The sequence below is a fragment of the Mycetomoellerius zeteki genome, unplaced genomic scaffold, assembly GCF_001594055.1.
Source record: "Mycetomoellerius zeteki isolate Tzet28-1 unplaced genomic scaffold, Tzet1.0 scaffold31, whole genome shotgun sequence".
Lineage (NCBI taxonomy): Eukaryota > Metazoa > Arthropoda > Insecta > Hymenoptera > Formicidae > Mycetomoellerius > Mycetomoellerius zeteki.
Window position 1 is genome coordinate 4,930,147 of NW_017257294.1, and position 27,079 is coordinate 4,957,225.

The window sequence follows — 27,079 nt, forward strand, 5'->3', positions numbered from 1 at the left end:
TATTTTATGCATTTCACTTGCCTGTTATTCTTTTTGATATCAGATAACTCTTAAAATATTTTTTTATTGAAAAGTGAAGCTGGATAATGTATAATAAATTTCCGTTAGACTTTTTGAATAAAAACTACGCTTGCTCTCATACAATCGTGATTCTTGAATTCACTTGAAATACTCCAAGTTACTCTCGCAAGAAGTCTCTTTACCACCGATAAAACCTTTTTAAACGAAACTTAAGAACGCTTCCATCCCCTTGCATTTTTCAGTTGAAAGTTCAAGAAGCGCTGCGAAAGAAAGAGCGGAAGAGGTGAGTGTACGTCTTATATAAGTCAGTCTCTATCGTCCTGGTCTATAATGAAATTTTTGTCTTCGGTTTTCGCTAACAAACTTACTTGTAAACGAACTCGCGCAGACGAAAGAACTGATGCCGCGAAAATCGCCAGTGATTGCATTCGCGTTCGCGATTAAATCCATTCGATCCCACCTGGTAAGGCGTTCAGAAACTTCACTTCATTCTATCCTTGTTTAACATTCGGTAAACAGCAAGACTAAAATGCGACACACAGGTGAACCCAAGTGAAGTTTCTGAATGTAACCTAAATAGAGAGGGAGTTTTGTTTCCGTTCATTTTAGGGTACGGTCCACTTGACACTACCAATGCTTCAAAGCATTTTTTGATTGGTCAATTAGTAAAATTCTTTCTTTTGATAGATCAATCAAACGCTTCGAAACATTTGTAGCGCCAAGTGGACCGCACCTTTAAATTGTCAAACGACGCTTCCGTTAAAGATATATCTCACACCGCATTGTGTGCGAACACACTCACGTCCCACGTTTCACGCGAGAGCGATAATTTTCGTTATCATGCGTAACCGATCGCGATAAGGACGGTGGGATGTCTTATCATGATTAAACTCAACCCGCGTGTCCCGTTTATTTTCTTCCCGCGATTCCCTCCCCGTACATTGCCTGGATCATCGGCAACCCTCTTCCCATCGTTCAACTGATATTGGCCCTGGGAGCCGGTAGCCTTATCCGACTACAATCCTGCCTCCCGCATCGGAATTCTCGTAGGACGAAATTTGCATGTATGTGCTATCACCAATGCCTCCCTTTACTTTAACTCCCCCTGTGTCTTCCACCGTTCCACGTGCGTACGAGCTCGTTTCTCGTCATATCCTCCCTACTAACCCTCTTCTTCAGACTGTCTTTTGCCAACTTGATACCTCTTATTATGCAAAGTAGCCAGATCAGCGTGATATCATCATAATCGTCAATGCGTACCGCGACGTTGCGTCGTGAATTCCTTATGCACGATCTCTCGCGATATACGCGTGCGGGTTTTTTGTGCTTTTCTTATTTTCCCCCGTGTGGTTTTGCGTCGTATGCCTGTCCAGAGCATGAGATTTCTGCCTCTCTTCTTCTTGTCTTGTATGTACGATCACGGACTATAAACCATTGGCACATTGCGTGTTACTGCGACATTATTTTAGCGTATATATATAAAACACAGCTTACATTGTTTACTGCTGATAATATTTAATTTGTACAAGGAAAGAATGATTTTGCTGAAGTATCTAAACTTTAACAAGATACAGACCTAAAAATAATTTTATTGGACTATCACAATAATTATGTAGAACTCTCAAACATGAGCAATGCCGCAAAAAGTTTTAATATTTTAGCTTAGACGTCCTACATAATTATTTTAAAAATCCAATAAAGTTATTTTCAGATCTGTATCTAGCTAAATTTTTAGCAAATCTTTCCGTATAATTGATAAAACACAGAATGATTAATTAGGAGAAAAGAGGAGATATTTAATCAGTGCACAGCACTGATTAAACGATAAAATTTGATGAAATGCTAAATTACAAAATTTTAGTAAGGAAATGTAGAAAGTTGTAAGAATTCAAGGACTGTGCAAGAATTATCAGAACGACATAACTTCTCGATAAAATCGATGAGCTAATTCTTAACGAAGGCTCCATGAAAATTTTAATAAACAGCCCTTTTTATTGTTCCGTCCTTCCGATCTGACGTCTTGTAAGATTAACTTTGATGAGCAATACCCTTTCCTTGTCAATTTTTAATGATAATCCTTGGTATAAAATTTATCGTCGTTAATTTATCTGCGGTATAAAGAAATATATATATAAAAGAGAGACTACGGGACAGACTAAATTAACTACTTGAAAGAGGTACTCGGGATAAGGTCGCGACCGCGCGGCTTTATTAATAAATTAACTCCATTAAAAAGTTTGCCGCACGTATAAAAATCGAAGTCTTTTCTTCTCAGTTTATCTTATCTACTATTTGTGCTATTATTTGTTGGCCATATTCCGTATTATCGTGATTCTGCAATATTTTCCGATAAAAGAATTAAATTTTTGAGAACTATACAAACATAAAATATTTTTACAATACAAATAAGAAGTAAAACCAAGGCCATAGAAGTCAAGATGTAAGTAATGCAGAAAACATTTAATAAGTCTTTAAGAAAGAACGTTTCAACTTTAAGTTTGAGTCATCTTCAGCTTAAATTCACAAAATTAAAATATATAATTAAAAAACATTTGTTACGACTTAAAACTAAACTTCGACATCGCCGCAAGTTCCGATAGTTTGCTGTATGCGACCGTGGGGATATGAGAACTCGAACAGTTGTCCAACACAGTTACATAGCTGAGTTGCGATAAACTTCCAGCTGGAATTGTATTAAGATTTTTTTGAGATATAGATTGGACAACAGTAATTAAGTAATGCTCACCTCACATCTCCTTACAAATCACTAACAATCTTGTACATCTCTATCGAAATAAAAATGCGAAATTCGTCACAAGTTAAAATTAAAGATTTTCAAATGTAAAGCACAAGTGAATACGTCCTGTCGATTTAATGATTACACAAGTAATAAACAATAAGAGAGAAAAGAACGGTCAATCTTAAAAACAGTTTATATTAACTAATTGAGAATCTCATTGTAAGTAAGATTTAAGGCGTCAGTGTCGGTAAATAAAATATTTTTATTGCAATTTATAGAAATATAACGGATATATGTAAATATAACGGAAAGAACAATTTGGTTGTATACGATTCTAAAAATAACGTTTTTGGTCAAAATTCATCAAAATGATTTTGTTGAAAACTCAAACTAGTTAGGTATATTAGAATACCAAAATTTGTTTGCAGTGCTCATCATTTTTTCATTTCCAACCAATAATTATTTTGATGGTAAAAAAAATTAATTTCAGATCTGTAGCCAGCAAAATTTTACATCTTTCAATAAAATTATTTTTTCCATGTAAATGCAAGGATATATGAACAGGATATATATGTATAGGACTTTTTTAAATTTAAAATAAAATTTATCTTAATGGCAATAAATGGCATTTTAAATTGTATCAAGATATTTAATGTTGTGCTCAATCAATTTTTATTAAAATAAAATATATTTGAAATTGACCGAAAAATTTTCTCTGCGTAGAAAATAACACGGCGAACGCTGAATATTTTGCAAATTCAAAAGATACCCAATAATGAAGGAAAAGTGGCAGTTTCAACGTAAAACGGGACCGTTTTGATGCAATCATGTGTACCGTGCGGCTCATGCATAAGCGGGTGCACGCGTATAACGCGTTGCTTCACGTGAGAGAACACTCGAGCGACGCATTACACACGCTTCGCACGTAACAACATCGAGAGTAACGCCATGCCGCAGCGTGGCAGCTCAGCTTGCAGCTCGTTACGTGTGTCGCGTATCCTCGAGAATCTCCCTCCATACAAGAAGAGACTCTCTCTCTCTCTCTCTCTTTCTTTCTCCTATCATCGTTACTTGCCAAAAACTGCCCATTAGAGAGAAAGATCGCGCGCGTAAAAGTAGACGGCGCGAACATCGTAACCGGGTGCACGAGCCGGGAGTTTTAATTACGTGGACGTAAGCTTTGTGAAATTCTGCGAAGTTTTAAAAGAGGAGGGGCGCGAGAAAGGGCCGTTGGAAATTGCCGAAAACCGGCGGTATCACGGGCCGTGCGAATCCGGGGGTGCGACGATTCGGGGATGGGAGGGAGGGGGGGGGGAAAAAAAAAGGAGATACCGAAGAAGGATCCGTTGGAAGAAATAAAGCAGCCATGTTCCTTTTGAGCAATATGGAAATAAAGGTCGCTATCCGTGTAAAAGTTTTAGTGTCACCTCCGCGGGTTTATTGCTCCTTGGAGAATCTCCTTCTTTTTCTTCCTGACCCTCCTCCCTGTTGTCCTTCCTGTTCTCTCTTCTCTTTGCTCCCGCTTCTTATCCCTCGCTTTAGCCTCAACTTCGGTTCGGTAGGAAAAGACCGGCCGCAGGCGACCACCTCAACAATCTCCTCCTCTTCCTCATCTTCTTCCGCCCTGACTGCTATTCCGGTCTTTTTTCTCGCCCAGGAAACAACCTTCGACCGGGCTGTCCCTCATCAGGACATTACGTCTGCAGCATCCTGATCGATAATCGCTTTTCGTTTTGTTCCACCGATTACCGAGGACTCGCGGTCATCGACCGTAAAAAAACCGCGATACATGTACACAGTTCTCTTTATCCTTTCTTCCATCTCTTTGCCTCGCCGTTATGGTTGCGAAGATCTGAAAAACATCGATGGTGGTCCAACACTGGCCGGATAACGGCGATTATCCGCCGTGAAAGAACCTGCGCATGTAAGTTCTCGGTAATACCATTTAGATTACACGTGATTACGCTACCGGTGGCAGGGCATCTCCCGGCATGAAATTCAGTCCTTAGGCGCGCCATTACTTCAATTAACTACTTACGTAGAAAAGCAATTTGCGTAGAAGCAATACCTGGACATGCTACAAAGTTTAATGAAAGATTCTGATGTATTTAAATAACATTTTATAGATTTTAAAGTTACATCAGGGATTTCAAGGATTAAACCTAATCATTGCACAACTTTGTAAACTTAATTTAAGAAGACATAAAATCAATTTGCAAGTACTCCTATGTAATGAGAGATCCCAGATAATGAGTTCTCCTCTGCATCAATTATATGGAACATCATCTTCACTTAATCATATATCTTCGTACAATATAATTTTCCAAAATATATAGGAGCGCATTTTTTATGACAACTCGAAAATATTACATCTTCCTTTTATCTCTCATTAAATAAATAATGAGAGTTTCAAGCGTTCATCATCGATACTTAAGATTAAATTAATCGATACTTACGTTGGTATCAACGAAAGCAATTCTGCGGCATGCAAACACTAGAGCAAACGCGGCTAATTGCAGTTTTAATCACAATGCCGGATAAACGTTTACTCACGACGTCGACATTGTGCTGTTTCAGATACTGAGGGATATCCGGCAGGGTTTAATGCAGCTAGGACGAGACGGACGGGGTCAGCTCCCTGGGGGTAAGTACATCAAGGACTAACCTCCCGCTAGTTGTCGCCTCGTCTCTCCACGACCTATAACCCGCCCTCTCTTGCTCCCTGTCCGTGTATGTATAAGCGCGTACGTGAGTGCGGGAATGTAAACGTGTGTGTGCACGTTGAACAAAACGTGCACGTGCCACAGCCGGCATGAGAATCGACTCCCAAATGCCTGACACCTCGTATGTGTAGCTGCTCACTCTCGCGAGACTCATTTTGAGCATTCGTTTCCTGATGGCTCCCCTCGTAGTCTTTCGCGAAATCTCGCTCCTCGTAGCCTCAGCGGCTTTTTACGATAAAATGGAGACGTACCAAAATGATTCCTATGCCTCGCAAAAAGGCGTTTGCACTGAAAAAGAGGAAGGAAAAAGCTTTTGATATAGGGTTTGTCAAATTAACATTGAATGTTAAAGACGATAAATATAAGACGATATAGAATATAAATAATAATACAAGTTGAAATATAATAAGAGGCGCTCTTTGAAAAAACCTAGATTGTAAGGTCATATGATTTATATTATTTAAAGAAATTATTAAAATGTAAATTGAAAAATTATTCAATTATATTTAACAATTATTTAAATACACAGAGGATAAGTACAATTAATATTTTATTTATCATCATTATTTTTAAACGATAAAACTTATTGACATATTAATCGTATTATGTTAGCTATCATTTTTAATTTTATTACTTTGATTACTTTTATTTTTTGAGAATATATGCTAAGAGGAAATAGTTAAATGTAATTTTAGTGGAAGCTTATATCACGTAATTTGACATTTATTTATATTTAAAAATATCGGAGAAATTCTCAAACTTTTAAAATTAAGTAACAAATTAAGAAACAAAGAAGAAGTACTTATAAAACTAATAACATGTGAATTTATATATTTTAATATTTTATACATTGAAAATTATTAAAGATAGTATAATTACAACATGGGTCTAATGTTATTTTATATATTCTATGAATATGCTCTTTATTGTCGATTTATCATTAATGTGGTTGTTTTATTTCCTATGCACAAAGCTGCTACAGCACGTCGCAAAATCCTCCGCGCACGGGAACTAATCTCGTTATTGTTAATACCTGCCATCTTCATTTTCCAAACCCTCTTTGCTACCTCTCTCTCACACTCTCTCTCCCTCTCTCTTCCTTTACATAATATACTCTTGTCAGTCCCAGGTTTCTATACTAGAAGTGGATCCAAATTCTTAAAGTTGATATTAAATGTAATTTTACTCAGTACATTCATGATTAATATTTTAAATCCTATAATTGTTAGCATATTTTTTAAGATTTGAATATATTATTAGAATATGATACACGAACATTCATTTTTTGAGAGTTTTTAAATCAACACACTTGCAATTTTTGTTTATTTTTTATATTCTTTTAATATTTTCGATTAAAAATATTATCTTCTTTTTTTCAAACGGTATTCAATTTAAAGTTATTGAAATTATTTTTCTTCTAAGTTTTTGCAAAATTTGATAGGATGCCTCACATACAAAAATTAATTATGTTTACTTTATTTTAATTTTTAATCGGAAATTGGAATTATTAATTCGCAAGTCAATATTCGCAAATCAAAAAACAAAACAATAATTTGCAGATGATACGTACATGTACGATGAAGACGCGCGATGCGGAGGTGCAGGTAGTTTAGGTCCTGGACCAGGCGGTCATTGGTACGACGAACCACCTTATGAATCAGATCCCGAAGACTTTCTTATGGGAGCCAGTGGCGGTCCAATACCTACTGCAACTATCCAAAACGGAAGGTAATGTTTCTGCAATTTAAAATAAGAATAAATCTGAATTATTGCAATGGACATTTTGATAAGCTTTGGGTATATGTCGAACATAAAAAAATATTAGATCTATGTTTTTTTATTTTCATAATTTAGGAATTAAAACAACTTTAAAAATACCGGATTTTTTTCATTTTCCGTGAATATCGTCGAAACTATGAGGTATATAAAAAATGCTTTATACAAAAGTTTTATAGTATTTTATACTCTTAATAACAGTGTATTCACTTTGTTTTGAAAAATTTTTAATTTATCTTCACCCCCAGAAATAATTTCGAAATAATTCTCTAAACCTTGAGATAAGCAGATAAAAAAATATGAATTTAATACTTTTTGATGCTGTACTCTACAACATATCCAAAGCTTATCAGAATCGGTGAGGGACAGTTCCAACAGTTCCTTTATAAGTATAGTAGTACAGTTTTATGAATTTTGAAAAAATATAGATCTTTTCATTACAATTGATAACACAATCGAATATCAGGGTATGTTTCACGCTGAATATGAGGCCGGAGAATCGAGGCGAGGGTGTGATATCTCTTCGAACAGCTGGCGATATTAGTTTGCCACGCGACCGCTCGAGGAAAGGTGCAACGTCAACGATGCGAGGTCTCATTGTTCCTCAGGGTCACAATAATCCACCGACGATCATACCCTTAACGCATTCGAGAGCTTCTCGTGAGAGCGGAGATTACGCGAGTAGCGACGTACAGGTAAGTCCATCGTCATCGAGCGACAATCCGGGCAACTTCACGTCACTTCGTAAACGTTGCACTACAAACATTGTCGCGTTCATGCGGAAATTCCTTTGTTGCTAGTACAATCAAGTTACACCGTCTTATAAATGCTTTAATATCTTATTGTTAGTATAAGCGGCGGAATGTTTATATATGGTGAATAAGTATAGCCAACTCGTACCCCTTAAAAATAAAGCTCGATGATATTTTTGTGCTACGGTTTTTGTAATGCCTTATTTACGTTCAGGGGTAGCTAGTCTTGGTTAACTAGCATGGTTAACTAGCCTTGACAAAGTGAACGAAACGACATGTGCTACCCTTCAGGATTCCGTCGCTTGAAATTACCAAATCACCGTGCCTCAAGTAAGTCACGAACCTCGTTAAGTCGCGGGTAATATTATTGCAACGAGGCGTAATATTGAAGGACCGAATCCAGTCTGGATAAATCCCGTTAGATCGTAGTCGTCGCTCCATAGCGAAATTACATTAAGTCACTGCGTTGCGATAAGCGCACCACGCAGAGGACGCGGGTACTGTTGGGTTCTCTTAGCCCTCGCCCAAATTCGATCTCCCCTGTGAGAAGCGCAGATCCAACTGGCTCGGATCCCATGGGCATACAACGGGGATTGGGAGGGAAAGGTTGGCGCCTACCTTCTCGCGGGCGTACGTCACGGCGTGATTTATTTAATTTTGGGGCTGCAGAGTGTGAGCTCGAGACTGTCGACTGTGTCGGTGGACACGAGTAGGAGCGATCAGCCTTCGGTGGGCGGTCGCCACCCCGATCGGCCGGAGCATCACCACGAGCACCGTCACAACCATCGCCATCATCACGAACATCACCACTCGGTCTCACCCCGACCCAATCAGCGTCACCCCGCCGCTAGCACGACCGTTACCAACACCGTCACCGACGCAACGTCACCGCAAAGCAACGCGCAACGCCGCCCGGTTCCCAGATATGTTCGTATCTGCCGAATCTATGGATGACGTAGCTCTCTCCCTATCACCTTTCCCGCAGGCACATCCAGGCCAGTTTCCATACTATTCTCTCTAACCCACCTGTGTACGCTTGTCTGGCGCGTGACGTATGTGCTCGATCTATTACATTTAGCTATGCCGAGCGTCTTCGAAAACAGGAGACGGAGGAGTATCTCGACTAATTAGATGCAATAAATGTGAGGATTTTCGTACTCGTGAATATGGATTTTTCGTTTGGCTTATCTCGTGCATGTCAGATCGCGAGATACCCTCGCGGAGAAATTGCATCGTGGTCGATTGCCATATGTACGTTGCTACGTTTGAGTGAGATGCTGCTGTTCTCCGGTCAGTTTCCGGTGTGTTGCCTCTGTGAATCCAAGCGCCGAGAACCACTCGATCCATCCGTCGGACGGACAATGAGAATCCACGAGATTTACGGATTGTTTGCGAGGAATCGGGCGCGATGGCCCGACGATGCAGCGATTGCGTTGAAATCACGTCGAATCTACCAGTTTCCTCGTCCGCCGAACAAACGTTATTCTTCGTCGACTTCGCAAACTTGATAACGATCGGATACCACTACCGTGGTAGAGCTTCAGCATTTATCAGCGTCTTGTTTGAACTGCCGGGAAATGTATGCTTTCTTAATAATTCTTTCTCATTCTTTTTCGTCGATCAATGTTTATCATAACAAAGATAAAATACTATAACATATATTATTATAAAAATATATAGAATATAAGAAGTAATGAATTTAAGAAATAAAGTTTATAATATAATCATTAAGATATTTAAAACTAGAGATTATAAAGGATTGGTTGATAAAAATGACACTTTTAAAATTTTTGACGAAGCATGGTCTATGGTTTGCGCTTTATACACATATCTATATGTATATATTTGATTTATATCTTTATTGTAGTTCAATCGTGATAGTTGGGCGTGCAACATTATAATAATCGTGCTTGACGTTTAAGCAAAAACTGGAGAGCCTCATAATCTGATCAGAGCACCCCAGAATAAGGTGCCTCATTTCCTGCTCTGACGCCTACACAGCACTGACAGCCTCTATGTGTATAAATAATACTCACACACTGACACGCCAATATTAAGTATATCACTAACCCATCTAAACCGGCGTAGCCTGCATACGCTCTTTATTTTCTCATGTAACACGCAATCCCCCTCTCTATTAATATATCGAATGTATAACGTGGTTAACACGTCGTGTGTAACACTTATATACTTAACTCCCCTAATTCATTTGTATATCTGCTGCTATTATTTAGTTTATCGCGAAAGTTACCTCGAAAGAAACATTAAATATTTTAACGTTGGAAACAATTAATAGGCTATGTATACTTTCAAAATATTTGAAAACAGCTTAATCTTGCACATCTCATAAATTATTTTATCATTGCAATTATTTATGAAGCTGTGATATTGAAAATGGATAATAATGAACACAATCTCTCTCTAAAACTTTTAGTGAATGTCACTCTGAAGATTGAAATCTCACTTTTAAAAATTGAAAATTGAACCACTCTGCACTCTTTCAAAACTGATTCAATTTTGATTTTTTAGAGTGAGATTTTACTCCAAAGTATTTAGAGAAATCCATTTTGAAAAATAAAATACATAGGGGAAAGTTGTCGAATGCGTACCACTTAACTTATTTTTTATTATATTTTCCATTTGGCACTGTTTTGTACGCAAATGAACATTAGAAATTGTAGCTTGAGATTTTGGACGCTTATTATTATATGTTTAACTTTCCACCAATAACAAATTAATTTGTTATAAATCTTTTTGTAACATGCTACAAAAGATACGATTTAAGCAACCGGTCGCTTAAATCGTACTTATAGATATTTTTTATCGTATTTCCTTTGAAAGTATTGAATTTATGAATGAAAACAATTAAAAATATAAGATTAATAAAAGAAATCATTAATTAATACCTAATAATTAATTAATACCTAATTTTAATAATTTATTGAAGAAAATCAGATATTTTATAATTATTAAATAACAATAATAAAAAAACAAATGACACCAAAAAAATTTGCTTAAATATATTTTTGCACTTGATATTTACATTGATATAAATTATTAGTTTTATTATTGTCAGCCTTATCTTTTGATGATACGATTTAAGAAACTTGATGAATTTTGTAAAAATATCGATTTAACAATGATTGCAAATATATATATACAGTGAATGTAAAATACTCTACAATAAATCTTCTTTTATAAAAATACAAAAATTTATAATAAAATTGGATGATCGCGTTGTTATCAGCTACATAAGTTGATTAAAAATTAATATCAGATGTACCTGATTTTTTAAACGTCGCTAACATTCATAAAACAAGATGTAGATTATTATATTTTTGTCTATATTACTCATTTCTCATATATTTTGTATTATTGTTACTAAATATTGCTTATATTAACTAATAATATAAAATATTGATGAGGTACGATTTAGTCGACCAGTACGCATTCAGCAACTCTCCCCTATATACATATATATATATATATGTGTGTATATAATACTCAAAAATTTTTTTTAACTAAAATATTCTACATTTTCGTATATCGATTGCAGTTATTTCAAGATAACGTATTTCAAGATTTACGTACTAATTCTATGTTATTAAAAAAAAAAACTTTCGAGGTAGCCCTTGCGCTTGCACGTACGGTATAATATTTTTGATATTGGGTACTGTATCTCCATGCCTCTGTGCCTCTAATACCTGCTCTGGACCACCAGTGGCGGTCTCGCGTGTCCGATATTACTTAGCGATATGCCCGTAACCGTCGCCCTGTCTAACAGCATCCGCGCGCTATTAGATCCATCATAGTGTGCCCGCTTCCTCCTTCCGTATTTCGCTATTAGAACTGTTTCTACGAGGTGTCAACATTTTAGAGTCGGAGTAGCGGCGAGGAGGGACTGTCACCGAGCCAGAGTAGCGATTACGAAGATCAAGAAGAACTCGAAAGTCAACACTCGGCCGCCGTGCATACAGTACGTAACGTATGAGAGTAGTCCTTCGAGAAAACGTGCAGATTCTATTTTTATTTTTTCCGCATTTTTCCTTCTTTGCCATTTCTACGTATACTCAGATGCATGGCGTCCTCAGTCACTATTATACGAATAGATACAGGCAGCGCGTCCAAACAGTACGATAACTAAGAAAAACATGCCTGTGCACATAACTGTCACTGACGGGTGATTAGTAAAATCACAAAGTATTGCATTCCTCCTCTGTTGTTTGTTCCATCAGAGAAAGGCAGGAATCTTTCTGCGCTTCCGAGTACTCACTCTAAATGAACTGAAAGTATTATGTAATATTTTCTATCTTGAATTTCGAGAAATAAATAAATAGTAAATCTTGATACAAACATGCATATCCTTTAAAACGCGGTCTATACATTAAAAAAATTAAATTTCTCTGCTGTTATTAATAGCTATGTAATTTAACGAAATGATTTTCACATGGAAGATTAAAAAAGAAAAGATAGATTAGAAAGTCGATTAATATTATATATGAAAGATATATTAGAAAGTCGATCATTATACGAAATTGTTTACATTTAGACGTTTATCGTGAAACTCATAATATTCAATTCAATCGCGAGTATTCATAGTATTTAATTTCCATAACACAAAACGGAGTTTATTGATCTTATCCAATTAATTTATATTTACATAAAATCACAGTTACGTCGTGATTGTCTGTCATAAGTATACAGGCTTTGGGTATACATCTCATAATGAGTATGTCTATCACTTGATAAACGCGTTGTTTATGACAACAACGGTAATATATAATCTTCCGTTGATAACAGGATAACGGCATAACATTACTGTGATGTCGTTTTATTATGATTGAAAGTCAATGGGAATGGAAGTAAATATACAATTATACACATATACACACACATATATATATATATAAATGAGTATGTTATTCTAACAGATTGGATTGCATGGCAATTTTCACAAACGAAATTAGCGTATTCTGTCTTTATTCTTATTTCGAACATTGATTTCCTCTGAGGTTTTCACGCTCGCATCATTTACCTATTCTGCTTCAAATGCTGTAGTATGCTTTCGTGTGTAGTATCTCATTTTATAAAATAAAATCCAAACAAAATGAATTAATAACCCTAACACATTTATCTACTCCATTGACAAACTGATGTCAGAGTATAGGTTTGGAAATGAGAATAATTTGCTTCTATCGAAATATCTCATGATCGTTTTCGTTGGAAATGCATGCACAATAAAAAATGTTTCGTATTTGTGTTTAAAAAACAGTCCATTCACATCTTTGTTAAAATTTTATATCGAATCTTTAATGACTGTTAATTTAACATAATATGATTATATTATTTACATTTTTATATTCAACAAATGAATATTCAACATTTCTTCAAAATAACATAGTTTATGAGTAAGTGAACAAATAATATAAAAATTATATATTTTAAAACGTAAATTCTAAGATAAACGAATAAATTACGTGTTAATTTAATATATTAGAATAATATGTCATTGTTACATTTTTGTATTAATTTTTGTATTAATTTTTTCACATAATGTATGTGTTACTTTCTAACATGATCGTCTTGTGCTAAATTAACACAAACTTTCCAATTGCGTTCAACACAATAAAACAAATGTCTCTCAAGTTGTTTTTATTTCTGAAAACTCGAGGAGTTATGTGATAATGTTTTGAAAAAAGCATAAGTAATTAATCGTAATAGAGATAAATATGCAATAGGCTAAGTAACTAATAGTTGATGGCAAATTGCAATTATTTCGTGATGATGTGCAATAATCTATGATTATTTAAATGTAAACAAATCGACTCTCCAAGATCTAATCAAGATGGTATACTTTTCATGTCAGGCTCTGCGCGTAACTCTCTATCGTGTCACATTCCAAAGCGCCATAAATGCATTATTGAAAACGGCTCGGCCAATGGAGATCCCTATTTCACATAGCTCCTCGATTTAATTAACGCGCTACTGGCGCGTCGCCGTTCCTTTCCCGATGCATTCGATGGAGCACGTATTCCGGGCACGGTGCGACCCCGATGTTCTCCAAAACTCAATTAAAATTTCCAGTCGGAGGCCAGCGCCCTGCTTGAGGGCGATGCCAGGGCGGGTATCGCAGGCCGTGCGAGGAATTTAAGGCACGACGTGCAGAGAAAGATCTCGAGGTTGCGCCAGGATCGCGCCTCCTCGGAGGCCTTCCCATGCAGCGCGAGCAGCGTCGAGAGCCTGCCGAGCGGTAGCGGTTCAAGCACGCAGGCTCTGGTACGCGCAGGAAGCAATCACAGCTCGATATCCTGCGAGGACAGAGATGCCGTCAGCCCGACGTCCATCGGCCCCGTCCTGTGTCGAGCGAGGGCACTGGTGGATTACACGCCCAGTCCTTACGACAAGGACGCGTTAAAGTTCAAGGTCCACCTTCACGATAATCGAAATTCTATGTGAAACTCAGTAAACGTTAACAGCGTTACGGTAAATTTGTCGTAATTATTTGCAAGTACAACTTTTATAATTGACAATGTTTGCTACTATTCGTCGTTTTTAATTAATTTGAGTGCACTAAAAAAAGAATCTATAGTAGTAGTTATCAAATGTTGAATGAAATAATTCCAATTAAACATTCGGTTAATATAATAAAAAATAATTTTATTTTTCTAAATATTTAGTAAGTATTACCAAATGGTTGATTCTAATGTTTGATATTACTTGCTAAATATTTATGAGAAAGTAGAATTATTTTTTTTTATTATATTAACCGAACATTTAGAATTATTTCATTCAATATTTGGTAGCTATTATCAAATTCTTTTTTCAGTGTGGAAATTATATTGGAATTCGTATGTCATTTTTTCCGCGTATTGGCTTCTGTTTTTCAAACCATCTAAAGGGGAAACTTGATAATGTTTGATCGAACGTATCGTAATGAAAGGGTTTCCCTTACGAATGCTCGCGTGGCAACATTGTTTCAGAAGGGGGACGTAATCGATGTGGTACAAATGAACAAGAGCGGACTATGGAAGGGCGTTGTACACAACAGGATAGGCCACTTCAAGTTCATAAACGTCGAGATACTGAACGACAGGGTGCCCAGGCGGGGGGAACCGGAGCGGGGCAAGTGGGGTCAGAGATACAGGCAGAAGCCGGGTTCCGTTCAAGAGCTCTTGCAGAGAATGAATCTTCAGGTAGAGAGAGAGAGAGAGAGAGAGAAGGGGAGGGAGAGTAATATCTCGCCGCGGCTCGAACAAACTGATTCGCATTTGCATGGCGTCGAATGCAAAGTAGAGAATTTGCTTTTATATATTTCTTTATTCGATGTCCCTATCGCACTCCCATTCCCCGTTCCCCGTCATCCCTTCTCTCGTGTCCTCTCGCACCATCGCATCAGCTTTCCAGTTTATACCTTATACAACTTGCAGGTCCCGCAGACCATAACGAGTCCTTTTTGTTCGATTCCTCCCTTCCTATTCATCTCCTTTTCTCTCTCCAACTCTCGCTTCTTGTCTGCGCCTTGCTCATTTTTATCCTCACCTGCTGTACGTTCTGGTATTTCCTTTACCTCATTTTGGTCATTCATTTTCTTTCTGATTTATCTCCAACGTTCGCTGTATACAAAATATCTTGAAACTGTATCGTATGTCTTTCCAATCGCAAATCTTAAAAATCGAATTATCAAAATTGGCAATTGTTTTTATATGAAAGTATCAGTAGTTGTGGGGTTAGCAAATTCCAAGAAAATCTAAATAGATAACCAAATTTTATTTTTAATTTAATATTTAATTTTTATCTTAACTATATTTAAAACTTAAATACATAAATTTTAAGTTATTATATATTTCAGACTTATTAATATTAATTATGTTAATATTTTGTGTTGCACGTTAGAAACGTTTATAATTACCTGCTTACAATTATTTTTAGAAGAAAGAATTGACTCTAAATTCATCATAAAATTTACTAAAAGCATTCGGTAGCTTTCTCGGATATTATGTACAGTCTCGCGATTCGACGACAGATTAGACTCGATTGTGATTCACTGTCAAGAGGCGTGTCTCGCAGAGTCTCCAGAGTCGAAGGTACGGAAGCGACAGGAAGGGATGGGACGAAATGATAGGGCGAGGAGTCGCTGTACCGGAAACGTCGTTTCCGCGCGATTCAGGAAGCCGTGCCACTTAATTAAGCCGCTATGATCGATCGTTTAATGAGCGTCACAGATTTGTGTGCGCCTTTTCAGGGTATTGGTATACACTTAATTGAAGTCCGAATGGCCCTCTGTGCGAATTATATCAACGGATGGAGATCCAAAGTATCCTCTTCTCGGCTGATTGCTTGAGACCGTCATTAAAACTCGCGTAACTGTACAGTAACGTTTGAAATGTTTGGTTATTGAATATCTTAAAGATCACGAGATAATTAAGATTCTTTGAAGCGACTCTCTCATAATTATAATGCTTCCGTACTAAATCAAACTCATGGAGATCTTTTATCTTGCTTTTTAGGCATAGTTTCATCACATAACTATTATTATTATTATTATTATCATATTGAGACATTTATTTTGCAAAAAAAAATGAATTTTTCTCCCGCATGAATTATAAAGGTCAACTAAATAGAAAAAAATTACATTATGGAATATAAAAAAAGTACTTTCTGTTTCTTTCCAAAATTTATTTTTTATCATTTGAGATTATATCACTTGCAATGTGTTATCTATATTCAAATCGTGAAGATATAACATTTAATTCAACGTTTTCCAATCAAAGTGTGAGAAATGTTGCTGAGAAGGGAATTCTCTGTAAGCTTCTTAAGATAATTTTATAAGAATTCCGTAAGCTTCTTCCAAGTGTATTAAACTGCAAGCGCATTTCATTGTACAAGTAAACTATTCAAAGCTCTGTTAAGATGGGGGTAGCGTCTCAAAGATGAATGTTACGCTCGCGCAGGAACATATTCCAGTTTTTGTGCTGAACGGATACGAGGATCTGGAGCTCTTCAGGGAGTTAGAGGCAGCGGATCTGGACTATTTGCGTATACATCAACCCGAGCATCGTGCCAAGATACTCACCGCCGTGCAACTCCTACACGATCTTCAGTGTGAGTATACCGAACGTATACCAGCTACATATGTATTATTCACGTCTCCCTAAAGCCCTTTTCATCATCGTTGCTATTTGTCTTACTGCATATATCATGTTACAATTAATACATGTTATACATCTTTAAAATTATATTGTAATTGGATATAAAGGGGACAGTTCTTTCATTATTTAATACAAAGGAGATTCAAAATGTCACTTTAAATCATTAAAATCTCTACAAATGTGGAATATGAAAATAAAAAATTTTTAGATAAATATTTAACTTCGTAAAATTCAATGATAAATAAATGGCCAAAAAATTCAACTTTGTATTTTGTTTTGGTTTAATTTTATTTTTATTCTACTTTATTTAACTTTATTTAACTTTTCCATCAGGTTTCATTTACTTGGTAAAAATGAAAATATTTTCAAAGAATTAAATTGCTATAGAAATGCATTGCACACACATAAAAAATGTATATTTGCACATATTTCAAGGATGCATTTTAAAATTATTAGTATCTAATAACTTATAAATAAACTGGTGATTAAAACACGAATTTTTACACATGCGCGCGCTATCTTTTTTTTGTCTATTCTTATAGCGGGCAGCGAAGGTGACCTGGCCTCGAGTTCGGAAGGTGATGAGGTCAGTCGTCTGGTCTTAACCTCCGGCCAGACGTCCGGCCACTGTTCCCCGTTTAATCGACGTCAGTTTCCACGGGACTCTGGCTGTTACGACGCACACAAAAATACAACCAGTCGACGAACCATTAGCCCGGAATCAACCACAACGTCGTCAAAGCTGTCGAGAGAGAACAATCTAGACAACGCGACAGCAATTACGAAAAACACCAGCAGTGCTGGCGGTACGGACGGCAGTTTAACTGATGCGAAGGACGACTTTCATCCTAACATACCGATCTCCAGCTCGGTAGCGGGTCAGAAAGAGAGTCAGTTCGACAAGTCGCCTCTACTGCGAGGTGGCAACGTGCGGTACATCGCGAAGAGAGGCAACTTTGGCGAAACGGTGGTAATTGAGGACGCTTGCGAAAGCAGCCAGAAACTGGGCGGTATGGTCAAATACATAGTCGGTGGTACCAGTGATCTCGGCCTTGAGAGCACCGCCAATGTCACCGGCCTCAGCCAACGCGGTTGTCTTAGTGAGAAATCCAGCGACTCCGGTGTCAGCTCGTCCAGCATTAGCTCGGCACCTCCGCCTAGGGACAAAGTACTCGCTACCGCCAGCACCGCATCGTCGGATTCGCCGACCAAGACCTTCGGTAGCTTCAGCAGAGCGTCACCAACTTCCCAGGGCGGTAAGAGTCAAAACAACGACGGGAGTTACCAATGAGGAAAGCCACAACAAATTTGTAGGCCGACGAGTCGTGGCGCGACTTTAGCTCGAAGGTAAGAAATACGAAAATAAAAAAATCGAGCAATGGAGCGGCCTTAGTTCGGATTCAAAGGGTTACACGATCACGATCGTCTTCAGGCTATGGTGCCTACGATTCGTCCACGAGATATTTGAGTAATATTGGGATCAAAATGTCTCAGACATTTTATATCCAACGAGAGATGTAGTTCTCGAATTAGCGATCCTGACGAGCGTACTTGGCGATAAGATATTTCTTCCATTTTGGACGACTCAGAGTTAAAGCAATTCTAACGAAATTGCTAACGACATATAATAATTGATAGTTGTCGCTATGTCCGCTCGTTGCGACGATTATCATGCGCTCAATTGCATCTCGATTTAAAATATTATATCAAAGCAATATCTTATTTCCTATTATTGTTGTTGGCAAAGTACGAAGGATGTCACTTTGTTTGGTAATTCTTGTCACGAGCGCGAATGGAAGTTCTAATATATCTCTCTCGATGTAATATCTCTCCGATAGTAACGTCGAGGGGGACATTTTGTTACTTCATATCTTTGGATATGCAATGGGAAAGAAGTGAGACAAGAATTCCGCGAAACGAACGAAATTCAACAATTGTAACAAGAGCTCCCCGGAGCATCGGCGAAGTTTCTTCGCGTTTACGTCCGCGTTCGATTCGAACGAGATGCATTTCGAATAGCTATCGGCATCTCGAAACCGCCAAGTCACATCGCGCCTAACATATAGCCGTGTAATTAATAATAAGCGAATACTATGTGATACGGTAGCAATATAACGATCGATTAAAAATTGAATAGATAGAAAAAAAAAGAAGAAACAAGCGACCGTCATTTGCGTTGCGCGAATCGTCGTCGCGATCCATTTACGTACAATAAATAAAAAAGAAAGAAAAGGGAAAACATGAATGAAGATCCAATATAACGTTATGCGTCCGTTTTGATTTCGCGTTCGATATTATCTGTCGGTTTCATCTTTGTCTGGGACGACCTCGCGATTAATCACTGCAAACACTATATAGCTCGTCCGACGAGCGTTCGTCAAAAACTGCCAGCGTTATCGAGTTCTCGTCTCTCGTTGAACGGCGATCTCTTATGTCGTATATTTTGGAACTCGCTTTTTGTACGTTCATTCGATCTCGTCGCTAGAAGACGTGCGTTAAACGTGCGCAAACGAGACAGTTATGAATCGTCCCGTGACACTCGAGACAATTTTTCGCTTAATACGGCGCGCAGACTCGTGAGGATCCATCTTAAACAGTAATAGAGTAAATGCGGATTATCACAGGATGCCTTACGAGCGTTTTTCACTTACTTAGCTGATTTACGCGACTTTTCAATAAAGCCCGATACTCTAACATCGACTCGCGAGGAAATATTTCCTACTTACTTTCCATCGTTCGCATATAATTTTGTATAGAGTAGCGAGAACCCGAAGTCTCCATGGAACGGCGCCGCATTACGCCGCATTTGTCACTCGGACTTTGCTTACTATTAACGACCGACAATCCCCCATCGTCGATGCGACTCGTCAGTACTTCGACACGATGGATAAACCTGTACATGTGTGTATATTGACCACGGGAGGAAAACGTTGAAAGTTACAAAGATTTTGTATGTACATAGGAAATATTAACGCGTAGGACATAACGATGTTTTGTATTGATCTTGCCCGTTTGCCAAAACTTAAAACTATAATATACATACGCGACACATTATATCGTACCGTTGGATCTTATGTACATCTCTTGTATAGTGTAAAATCATAGATGAATTTATGAGACGCGGGAGCGCAATCAGAGAATCAGGGCTGCGTGAACAGGTGCGGGAGGAGCCGAGAAGCCCGATGGATAATAATAAATCGTAAGTAATAATTTTAGCTGTTACGAGACGCAGCGACGACTCGACGAAGCGCATTATTAATTAAAATAGAAGAAAAAAAATTAAGTACGTGAGAGGAAACGCGCGCCCGCCGCGAACGAACGATCGACACAATATCGGCGGATAGCATGCGGAAGCGATCAGTAATATTAAAGAGTTATCGCGATGCCATATTACGATAAACGCTAAAGTCATATATTGACAAGTTAATTGAAAAAGTATACGAAAAAATCAATTGCTGTTCACGGTTTTAATCACTTCGGATGATCAAGGAATAACAATCGGCAAGTGTTAGAGATATATCTTCATAGAGGCAATGAATAAACTATACAGCATGAATTGCTACGTATTGGATATAAGCCAAACAGCGAGACTTCCATATGAATTAATATGATCGATGAATTGGAGATTATGCAAACTGCCGTGATCTCAATATTTATCGTATTTAAAATATGTTATCGCGATAACAGCTTAACGTTGAAAACGTTTCGCACGACACACGTCATACACTTTTTACACAAATATTGCCATCCATGTAACGTAGAGCGTGCTTCTTCTGCAACGTCATTGCGCTACGATCGAGGAGCGCATTGAAGGAGGGACAATGAATTCCCGATCGGCCCGGAAATCGGCTGTGATTAGACCGAACGAGTAGTCGCAAGTTGCTTCCATCGACGTCGAGATTGATTAATGCGATTAACGCTCGATCGCGGCCGCAGCGTGCGATTTTCGTGCCGAGATCGAATTTCGCAATATTGAGATTTACGTCGCGTCCTGCCCGCGCGTAAGCTCCATCAGCGGGCACTTTTTTTATCGAGTTTGTGCGATGATCCGATGATCCAAAAGAGAGGCGCCGAGTGAACGTATCCGATAAACGGTACGTCGATTTCGGTAATGTCTGCTAGTTTATCCGTTCCATCGAGAGTACCAACATGTGCAGAGAATGAGTGAAGTGGCTGTTATTAAAGGGAGGGCTGAAATAGCAAGAAAGGATGAGAGGGATGATTGAAAATTGAATATATGTGTGCGTACATGTGTGTGTGAGTGAGAGAGAGAGAGAGAGAGAGAGAATGCGTGAAAGAGAAAGAGAGAGAAAGAAAAAGCGGGAGAGCATAGGCGAGAATATAGGACGACGCGATGTTAAATTTAGTAACGAGTTTATGAGAGTACGAATAGACACGATAGTGATTTTATTTAGCTCGGAAGAACAAAAAATATGCAGCATTTGATGTAAAGTAAAATTCATTCTAATCGTAGACCCAAGGCGCAGTAATCGAAATAGATAATTTAAGCGTACCCTTAAGGGAAAAGCGAGTCGTTGACGAAAGAAAGGCCTATAGCGTCGCCTTGTACGACCATCGCTTAGATAAATTTTATTCGTCGATCGTGAACGCCACGAAGTGCGGCGCTTAGGGTCGAATGAAATTAAGCGTTTACGTAGCGGTCTAGTCCATTCTTCTCGCGTGATTAACGAATATAATGTACATAAAATAATAAAATGATAAAAGAACACAACAGATTTAGAAAACGGCGAATCGCGGCCGCGAATTAGCGCGCATCGTCGTACCTTTTTATAAGCTGATTTTGTATTTATTGATTAATTGCGGGGTTTATAGATGGTCACACACGAATCACACATAATTCTCATCGTCTTTCGGTTCTCGTAATGATTTTCAACGATAAGTGTTAATTTATTGACTGTGAATAGAAATAAACGATGGAAGAGATTGAAACGAGAATCATCTCGTATCTGCGCATATTTCATTTCGTGAAAATCACGCCTGGCAAACTTCCGAATCCATAATCCGCTTGATTATCCCTCCAAGAGACAAAGGGGCAGTTGCACCGGTAAACGGTAAGTGCTTCATTAAGATAACATGTACAGCGTAATCTCAAAATCCTAGCGCACTCAACTAAACAATGCTTAATTGACTGCTAAGATTTTAAACCAAGCCGAAGAAAGATATTAATAGTATAATATGTAATTAATGTATAATTCGTTAATAAAATTTTAATTTTAAACCCTTATTTCATAAACAAGCAGTCATTCTCTTCATAGCTTCTTATAACGATTTATGTTAGGCTCGTGTAAAAGTTTCCTTATTCCATCGAGCCCTTTGTATTAAATAAAGTCAGAGAACCGAAGTTTCTCGAAAAAGGAATTTCTTTCTGGATGAGAAGAAGAGTATATTAAAGCCTGGAGGATAATTTTTTTCGGTTTTATTGAAATTTCTTTTTAATTTATTGAATAAATATAACGAACCTTCTGCAGTAGAATTTAATGATACATCTAACGAGCTTTGCAACTGCGCATGTGACAATCTCGCATACTTACTGAAGTAATCGACAAAGAACATTCACGCCGTTTGATTTTAAACAATGCAAAGCGAAAGCACGATGATCCTTCTTGCGGTCTCTGTTTCGGAAAATACCCTGCTCGAACGGAATAATTAGACGGTTTCTTGCTCCGATTAACGAGCTCCGTTGACGTTAAGCGTCGCGATGTCGTTTCATAAAGTACGCGACACCAACTCCCGCTTTAACGCTGCCACGCGGTGCCATTAGCGGGAAGAAGTTCCGGATGACAGACGACTCCGCGCTCGCAAACTTCGCTTTGGTTATCTGCCATTACTTGGGGAAAGATCCTCTTATTTAACTATCCGTCTGTTCGCTCGCCGTTGCTCGTAATTGTGGAAACTCCGGGAAACGCAGCCGTCTCTCGCAATACTCGGACAACCCGACGCAACGATCATTATTCCTCATCATTTCCCGTGGATTAAATTAAATTATAAATGTACATTTTACGCATCGGTCCGCAAAGAGCTTGCCCACTGTCCCTACGTGCAATTAAATATCATCGTTGAGCCGCACCCCGTACTCTTAATTGGAGACAATTAATGATAGAATCTCGCGATCTCATTATCGCATACATTAATTGACGTACGAAATCGTTTCCGTTTAATTTCACCGATACATTCTCTGTGTCGTGCCGGAAATACGTCATCGACATTTGAAGTTGTTCGGTCAACAGCTGTATCGTAACGAGACGATCGCGCGAGAGACAGACTGACGATTCTTCGAAGAAAGTAGATAAAAAGCACTTAATAATGTATGTAAATGCACCCTTCGAGGATCACTCGGAACGTTATGGCATGTACGTGTCTATTCGTAAGCTTTATTTCGTACCCCAAGGGACAGCGGGAACTTTTAGTACGCTAGATTATGGCGGTAATAACTCGACGAGTTTCTTTGCTCGCAATTCGTGGTCCACGTGAGCAAATTCTTCATCCCTCGGGGGTGAGATCTAATTTAACTTTTAGGGTCGCGCGTCGCGCAATCACGGTTTCTGGGTAATTCAGCCCGGCTATGAATTCAGTTACGTATCTTATATTACTCGCTTCGTTACATCTCGTTTCACACGAAAAAAGAAATATTTTATGATATTTTACGATACATTGCCCAACAATTTATCTACAATGTTGTAAACGTCGCGCTCTGTTATTACAAGAATACGTCGGCGATATTACATATTAGTTATTTGTACAAGAATCAATGTATATGAAAGCAGCCGCTGCAAATTTTTGATTGATTAAGTCGTTACAGAGACGCCGTTATCTCACCGTTATCTCAATTGTACGGAATTGACACGCGATTCATTGCCGTAATTTTAATAATATAATCGAGTCCCGCCAAGTCCGCGCTGTATTTCTTTAAGCGAAATTTATCGCGCGAAGAATACGCGCCGGAGCTGCGCGTATATGTATTGTGGCGTGCCATAAATCGCGATCGGACATCCATTCCGTCCGTCCACTCAACCGATCCCGGCGTTATCGATTGCGCGATCGGGCAAAACGATCGGTTATACTTCGCACGGGGACTTTTGCGCTTCTTGCACGCCCATAACAACCTTAATTACTGTCCACGCTAATGAATCAAGCAAGGAGATATCGCTATCGGCACCGCGCATAGCTGAGAGCCGGACGAAGCTCCGTTGCGAGATTGCTTTACACCCGAGGCGAGATAAAACCAGAGCGTTCTTTTTTTTTCTTTTCCCTTGCCTTTCCCTCGCTCCCACCCCCTTTCCGCAACCTGCGGGGCGTTATGTCGAGAAAGCCGCGATCAGTTCATCTATTTCTATATTAGAGTCGGCGAGACGGCTCGTAAATCACGTCTCTGTGTAAGCCTGCCGTACGTGCCACCCTAAATAACTACATTCTCTGCGGTATTAATGAAAGCATTCCGATCGCCACAGATTGCCAATGGAGGTAGCTAATATCCAGTAATTGCAGATCGCCTTCTGTAACGACGATAGCCCCCGGGCATGCAATACGACTTTGCGATGGCCGGAGATCGTACATCGTAGTCGTAAGTTACGGACGATGCGATTAAGTGACAGGTAGATATCGTTAAAGCATTCTTCGTGTGATAGCAGATTTTTTTTATGACACTTGCAGATATACTTTGTCTTTGGACCAATGCGCCGAAGCTGCATGTATATTCGATATACTATTTCTATATTTAAATAATATATAAATAATATTTAAAATTACATACAGATTAAAAAATTAAAGAAAATTAAGAACAAATCATCAGAAATCTTTTGCACAAACACAATCTAGTAAGAATTTTAAGTTGCTTATATTGTAAATTATAATAATATAATACAATATTAATATTTATTTTGGAAAATTGCATTGCTATAAAAATAAATTATTTTCTTTACTATAAACCTTCGTATATGTTTGGTTTCTCTTACTTTACAAGAGTATATTTTTCTAAATATTTGTAAATCGTAGTATTAGGTAGCCTCGAGCATTCAACGGGGGATATCAGGCGCATTATATATTTATACGTATCTGCAAATATTTGCTTGTTTCATATCTAATTCGTTATTATCGGACTCTTGGAGCTATCTACGATAAGTAAGTATCTGAAATTTGCATGGCTTGCCGACTAATTGGACCCTCAAAGGTTGAATCCTAGTAAACTTTGATAACTAGCCGCACCTTGTTGAGCAACTATTGTTCTGCTCAGTTTGCGAGCAACAAGTTGGGCACTGATAATTAGACAAGTTAAGACAACTATGACCGTCCACAATCGTTAGTCGATAATAGGATTAAATGTACTTATAGGGAGTGCCAATATAGGCGACAAACTACCCTTCACAACTCGCTTCTATATATTACGAATAATGATTTTAATCTTTCACCCGGCTACTTTGGAGATTCCCTTCATTAAATATTACTAGATAGTATTAAATAAACACATAGCGTAGAAATACATAAACTATTTGCATCAAAACAGGCGTCCATAAAAATCTTTAGAAGTCTTACTTAAAATTAATTATTGATAATCTGAATAATACAGCACTGAAGCGAATAGAAAATACGAAAATTTTGCAGAGAAAATAATTTATCTTTCGTACTTCTGTATGCTTCTTGAAAAAACTCAGCTCTTTTTTTAATATTTAATTTTTTCTATTGAAATTTTTATTGAAGTGCAATTGTTGATTTCACATTCGTATTTCTAATGCGTTATGTAGATTGCGTGTCACGTCATTTACAGTGAAAATATAGAACTTTCATTACGATAAATATAAAACTCTAAGCATGTAATAGAAGATACGCACGTAGCAAATGTGACACTTGAAATATCAATCATATATGCCGCGCCAGGAGCTCATCATACATCTGAGATATGTCTTCTCTTGCATCCAAAACGAAATTTCACATGCGTTGAGTCATGAGCGAGGATTATATTTACTTATGGCATCCTGTCTCATAGTTTCTCGTTTCTGACAGAAACAACATCCCATTAATATCGTAATAGAAACGTAAAGTTGTCACACTATGATGGAGAACGGGAAACTCGGTGTTTCATTTCATTACTGTGATACACAAACCGCACGCCGTAGTTATAGATCCAGATTAATAGAACGCTAGATGATGACGCTACACACTGGTCTCTCTACAGAAGTAATCGGTATGCACGCTCGCGGAGCAGCGTTCTAAATTCGTATGAGAAGTTAGCGCGAAACTTGTATCTTTTTTAGGAGTTTTGAAGTTCCGAGTTCCAGAAAACTCTTCCATAATCCGATCCTTAGTACGAAACGCTCGTAGTTTGTTCTTATTTTCTTTCTTATATCCAACATCGTATACATTTGTAGAGTATATGCTAACTCCTTACGTCACTACTTCCTGCAGCCTGGAACCTAGCCGCGGGATATCTACGCGATGCACTGCATCTTATTCTATTTTATTCCTTCCCTATCAGATTTTTCTCGATGTGTATCACGTGACGAGACTACCGCCGAGATACGAATGTAAAGTAATGATATCTGGGTTTCACGGAAGCGGAATATTTGATATCACAGGGAGACTTATATACATGTATACGCCTTTATTTGATTTCGTACCGACAATTTGACATTTCCATATCTTCTAGATATTTTTTTATGGAATTACCATTTTGCGTCTGACTTTTCCGGCGTTTTTACGCATTTGCAACGTCGAATGTAAGACAATCAGGAACATATGGGGCGGATACCAAATCAGCGTATGTATAGGGATACGAGTGGTTTATTTTCAACGCGCTATTTTCGCGAAGCACTCGAGACACGGAATGCTAAGAGAGATACTTGGCTTCTCTCAGCATCGGTAATTACATCTGATCTACGTTAATTAGTACGCGGGTTTTAATTC

General features: G+C 38.0%; 1 protein-coding gene across 1 annotated transcript in view; it reads left to right on the forward strand.

The window, feature by feature from the left end:
• The window catches only part of LOC108724723 (uncharacterized), a 362,974-nt gene extending 341,244 nt beyond the window's left edge, over positions 1-21,730 (forward strand). Inside the window, 10 exon segments of the mRNA XM_018451298.1 lie at positions 264-329; positions 5,339-5,405; positions 7,044-7,212; positions 7,727-7,955; positions 8,682-8,939; positions 11,890-11,988; positions 14,097-14,435; positions 14,993-15,205; positions 16,964-17,114; positions 17,704-21,730. Coding sequence (XP_018306800.1) covers positions 264-329; positions 5,339-5,405; positions 7,044-7,212; positions 7,727-7,955; positions 8,682-8,939; positions 11,890-11,988; positions 14,097-14,435; positions 14,993-15,205; positions 16,964-17,114; positions 17,704-18,452 — 2,340 coding nt within the window. The 3' untranslated portion in view covers positions 18,453-21,730.
• Positions 21,731-27,079: the final 5,349 nt, after the last annotated feature.